The sequence below is a fragment of the Stigmatopora argus genome, chromosome 9 (assembly GCF_051989625.1).
Source record: "Stigmatopora argus isolate UIUO_Sarg chromosome 9, RoL_Sarg_1.0, whole genome shotgun sequence".
Lineage (NCBI taxonomy): Eukaryota > Metazoa > Chordata > Actinopteri > Syngnathiformes > Syngnathidae > Stigmatopora > Stigmatopora argus.
Genome location: NC_135395.1, coordinates 6,139,874 through 6,145,873, shown reverse-complemented (window position 1 = coordinate 6,145,873; position 6,000 = coordinate 6,139,874). Strand labels below are relative to the sequence as shown.

Sequence of the window (6,000 nt, the reverse complement as noted above, 5' to 3'; positions counted from 1 at the left end):
GCAAATAGAAATTGTTTATTTCTGTACAGAAAAAGAGTTAGAAAGCATCCAGTAAGCCAGCGCTCGTCTCTCAGTACAAAGTGTTTGGACACACTCAAGCATACTCACTGTTCATCCCATCCAACAAATATATTGACATGGTTAATGAGGTATATCCATGGTGATGGAACAGAAATCCTGCCAACAGAAGAACGTGCGTGTGCGTATGCATGTGTGTCTGGACGCACATGTTAAGGTACGACAGGTGATTGTTTAATCCATAGACTCATTGGTTGGATTCACTTTGCACTCTGTGATATGGAAAAAAAATCATCACAATATGGACCATTTGTTATAATCCAGAATGTACTACATTTATAATTATTCGGTGAACATTTTTACAACAGCTACGACAGCTTTTCTCTTACTTTAATTTTGAATTGAAATTAAACTGACCTGCCACAAATGATCAAGTAGTGCTGCAACCTAAAACTCAAGTGTAAACAGAAATGGCCCAGTGTCAAACATATTCATGCTTAAATGTTAAGTTACAATTAATTGTTACTAGTTGTTTTGACTTTTAATACTGCCATAATATTCATTATTTCACCACCCAAGCCCCCTATGCTTAAAAGTGTCCTAGGGGTGCTGAAGCCTATCCCAGCCAACTTTGGCCAGTAGCTGGGATACACCCTGAATTGGTTTACAGTCAATTTCTGGGCATAATGATTGAAACTACCATGCACACACGCACTTATATCTACGGACAATTTGGAGTGTTCAATCAGCCTACCATGCATGTTTTTGGAATGTGGTAGAAACCAAAGTACCCAGAGAAAACCCACACGGGCACGGAATGGACAAGCAAAGTCCACACATAAAGGCCGGACGGAATGCACCAGGGATTGAACCCTTGCTCTCAGAACGGTGGCGGACAAGCATGGTTCCACTGTGCTGCACTGCCATAATTTACAGCATAATATCAATTATTTATGTATTTATTTATATAACGCTTATCGTCCCAAGGGTTGTGGGCATGCTGGAGCCTATACCAGCCAACTCTGGGCAGCAGGCGGGGGACAGCCTGAATCTGTGGGGGAGCCAATTGCAGGGCACAAGTAGACGGGCAATTTAGAGTGTTCAACCAACATGTTATGCATGTTTTTAAAGTGTGGGAGGAAGCCAGAGTACCCAGAGAAAACCCACACAGGCACAATAATATGCAACGTCGACACAGGAAGGTTGGAGCCTATCGGGGATTGAACCCTCTATCAGTAGAGTGAGGCATATGTGCTAACCACCATGCTGCCCAAATAATATCAATAATTATTTAATTAATATTGATAATTGGAACAAGTTGTATTTTCCCTGTTCTGTATGTATTATGTGTGTTGGGATTGGATTTGGTGGTACTATTATGGCAAGTGAGTAAAAATAGGGGTGCCATTACTGGCCAAAATGTGCATTGCAGGAACAGGTGCAGGTATTTTTGGCGATAATATCGATTAAATAAGAACATAAGTTCGAGGTATTAACATGATCAATTTCACATTATAATAAACAGTTTCACCTTTTGAAATGAAATTTTGGTTTTAACATGATACATTTTTCATTTTCGTTTTGATTATCTTGAAGTCTGCCAGGCAGCCCAGGGGTCGAAAACATGCAAAGTAGGCTGGTTGAACACTCTAAACTTTAGAGTGTTCTGACTGTGTCAGACTCGGGTTGGTTCGCGGGCCGCATTAACGTCAACTCGATTTCATGTGGGCTGGACCATTTTAGATATAAAATTTAGATTTTTTTTATAAATGGATTAAAAGAACTGGATTAAAAGCCCTGAATATTCAGTTTTTTAGAGATCTAAAACAATGTTTATTTTAGCTTTTTTTTAAATACATTTTTAGATTTAAAAAAAAACAGAAAAAAAATGATTAAAAAATATTACAATCATTGATTTAAAAGGGGGAAAAAATCAGGAAATTTAATACACATCTATACTCTTCATTTTAATTTGATCCTAAAACAGAAAGTCGGCACTCATGATTTACTTTCCCGGGCCACACAAAATGATGCGGCGGGCCAGATTTGGCCCCCGGGCCGCCACTTTGACACATGTGCTCTGAAGTGTGAGCATGAATGGTTGTCTATCTCATTGTGGCCTGCGATTGGCTGGCCACCTATTCAGGGTGTCTCCCACCTGGTGCTCATAGTTAGCTGGGATGGGCTCCAGCACCATTGTGACACTAAGCGGCTCAAAAAAAAAAAGAATAAATAAAACCTAACTATTGGGCTGCCATTTTTGTCACGAGACCTGGAATACATTTCGACTAGGGGAGATGGCAGTGACCATTCGTCATGGGTACTAAAACATGACCATTCACAGTTCTTCACAGTTTAAATTCCTTGGGCGTCTAACCTTGTCAATGACAGACAATATTTATTCATTCATTAGTTCTCTGAACCGCTGGAGCCTATCCCAGCTAACTATGGGCACCAGGCGGGGATCACCCTGAATTGGTGGGTAGTCAATCACAGGGTGCCGGGAGATGGACAACAAAATTCATGTTCACACTCATACCTAGAGGCAATTTAGAGTGATCAACCAACCTACCATGGATGTTTTTGGGATATGAGAGGAAACCAACGCAAGCCCGGGGAGAACATGCAAATTCCACACAGTGAGGACCCACCTGGGATCGAACCCTCAGCCCCTGAACTGTGAGGCTGACGCGCTACCCACTCTCTCACCGGGCCAGCATTTAGGTTTTACATTATTATTATTATTTATTATTTTCCATAGGACATAATGTTCTAAATTTTAACCAGTACAACATGTTCAATTTCCCGTTATAACAAAACTAAACATGACACAGGTCGTAACGTGATAACATTGTAATTTCATGTCAACGTTTTAACGTTCATATTTTTACATTGTTTAACCACTTTACTGCTACTGTGATTTTCATCACAATAAACCCCATAAAGCTTTTTATGAGACTATTTTTCTGTTTGGTCATACTAAGCTTTTCCGAATTTTAGATACTATAGAAACGTCTTTAGAGAATGAGATGTTTTCCTTGTGTCTGTGTTTGCTAATACGAAAGGGGAAAAGTAGCTTATGAGTCAGATTACAAATGGAAAAATTTAAACGTAACTGCTCAGTCAATTTTATCTGTATCTTTTGTGGGTTAGAATGACAACGATGTATTCGAAGCCTCCAAACCATAAGGCTATTAGCATTTCCATAAGAAGCCCACTACCTTTTTTGTACTTAATGTTGCCTAGCAAGCCCATCACAACTAACAAAGCGACAACAAAAGCGAGCATGATGCAAATGCATGCAGCCAAGGTCAGGTTTGGAAGGCTCCAAACTGTCTTTTTTATTTTTTTGCAGACTTTTATCAAGAGGTTGTGTTGTGACAGCCCATCAGAGTGCATCGCCCCCAGCAACCACATAAGACACATTTTTGTAGCTGGTTGTCTCACTTGTCCATTACATTCAACTCCCCCAGAAAAAGGGATTATTATCGTGAAATTCAGGACTTTTTTTCCCACTCTTAAATCATGCTCACTGCTGTGAATGGCAACCAATGAGTGAAGAAAATATGAAATTATTCTGAAGAAACTTCTGTTTTTCACAAGAATAAAATCTTAGAAAAAAAGTGATTTATTTATAGAAAACAAAAAAGTTAACTTATGAAAAAGTCATATTCTTAACCCTATATGGCCAAAGGTATAATATTTGATACATGAATTTTATGCAGTGTGATATTTTATCCCCTAATAAAAACTGATGTATCACATACATATGATCCAAATTCATGGAAAATTATATTTGAAATGTTGTAGTCTTTTTGTTCTCAAGAACCATTAAAGGAGTTTACAGAATTACAGAATTGCTGTCAATTGTTTAGTGTTTTGGGCTTAAAGGGTTAACAAGAGTAAAGACTCAGTTTTCAATCTTTCTAATAAATCCGAGATTGACGTCTTGTGGAGGTATAAAAGTTGTCACCGTTCCTGGAATCTAGTTTTATATTTGCATGAAAAAGAATCTTAACAAAAATAATGAAAAAAAAAAGAATTTTGACTAGAGGCTCAAACTTTAGAGAAAAAAAACCCATGGCATAATATTAAGCGATTGAAGTCATACAAGGACTAAAAAGTCAAATAATGATGAGGTTAAACTCCTAACGTGATTTATTTTTGCGCCGCATGATCCAGAAGTTGTTGCGGCTTTGTGGACTTCAATTTTCGGCAAGAAGTGAACATAAAACAGTCGTTGGCGACAGGTATCGCGCTGGCGACACGCTGCTACCAGTATTTGTTGTGTATTTCCTTTGTATTATTCTCATTATATTTTAAATCAATGGGATGGTACATCATTGTTCAGTCTGCTCTCTGTTGGGTACAGTAGATCAAGGGAATGCGAACGTGTAACGAGGCATGTTGCATGTGAAAACTGACTATTATGTAAGTACCGCTACATTTCCCTTTCGTACAAACGCAACCGACCTGCTAAAGTAGAGTTTCCATATACCCCGAGCATGGTAGATTTTGGGCCATATGGTAATGTTCTGGTTTATCACGTCTAAAAGCAGCTTTGGTGTCATTTGTATCTGGTGTGTACGAGTGTATTGCAATTTCTCATGCGGGCCGAGAACCACTGCCCTGGTATAAAGCTTAACAATAGAACACACACACGCACACACACAGTCTTCCTCCACTCAGCTGACTTCCTGACCTTTGGCTGGCCGACACTCCAGCCCGACATCATCGACCTAATGCAGTTTGCATGGTGAAAAGGCTTGTTAGTGCACAGGTTCCAGTTGCAAGTTAGGGGTCAAGCGTCCTCACGGGCTGGCTTTAGATGTGAGACGTCGTGCCTGAAGTGAGAAAAACGAGAAAGTAACTATGTCACTTTTCTAGTTTTCAGAACATAAAGAGAATGTCGCGGATTCATGATAATGCTTTCATATAAACATTTTCAATTTCTATGTTCATGCATGTTCGTGCTGGAGCCTATCCCGGCTCACTATGGGCACCCGTGACCGGACGTTTGGTCGAAAGACGTTCGGTCGAACGGACGTTCGGTCGAACGGACGTTCGGTCGAACGGACGTTCGGTCGAACGGACGTTCGGTCGAACGGACGTTCGGTCGAACGGACGTTCGGTCGAACGGACGTTCGGTCGAACGGACGTTCGGTCGAACGGACGTTCGGTCGCCGGGTTCGCTCGCTGTCAAATTATGAGAGAGAGTTTACTGTTGATATCTTGATATTAGATATTTAGATATTAAACTCACTCTCTCTCTGTCATGATTATAATTTTGAGAGCTGGTTTCAACAGTAACAACCCGGCAACCAAATGTCCGTTCTACCAAACGTCCATTCTACCAAACATCCGTTCTACCGAACGTCCATTCTACCGAACGTCTTTCGAAGAAACGCCCGAGTACCATGGGCACCAAGTGGGGGACACTCTGACTCAGTGGCCAGCCAATCGCTTTCACACTCACGCTCATACCTAGGGCAATTTAATTTAGATTAGATTAGATGAAACTTTAGTCATCCCGTACTCGGGAAATTCACTTTGTTGCAATAGCAAGAAGGTGAAAACACAGACACAGGAAAATACATTATAGACCTAATAGAATAGAAAATAAAAAGGAAAATAAATAAATAAGCGTGTTACACGAAATATACCTATATATACACAGCAAAACTGATAAAAAGACTCAATATATTCAAGCAGCCTACCATGTATGTTTGTGGGATGTGGGAAGAAACTGGAGTACCCAGAGAAAACCCACGCAAGCCTGGGGAGTACATGTAAACTCCACAAAATGAGGACCCACCTCGGATCGTGTGAGGCCGACGGGCTAACCGGTGCTTTGATGTTGAACAGATAGACTTTCCGCAACTATGCTTCAATTCGGCACCCTTTGTTGGTAATAAGAGCTGCCCTCCCTCCAAATTCAGTGACGAGGATTATGGCTATAGAGACAGATTTCCCCTTTGTCTT

At 40.4% G+C, this 6,000-nt stretch overlaps 1 protein-coding gene across 6 annotated transcripts in view; it reads right to left on the bottom strand.

The window, feature by feature from the left end:
• drp2 (dystrophin related protein 2) overlaps positions 1–6,000 on the bottom strand; it is a 189,634-nt gene continuing 183,634 nt past the window's right edge. For all 6 annotated transcript variants that reach the window (XM_077609084.1, XM_077609085.1, XM_077609082.1 and 3 more), the window contains one exon: positions 1–4,862. In XM_077609084.1, coding sequence (XP_077465210.1) covers positions 4,843–4,862 — 20 coding nt within the window. In that variant the 3' untranslated portion in view covers positions 1–4,842. The remainder of the gene's footprint in view (positions 4,863–6,000) is intronic.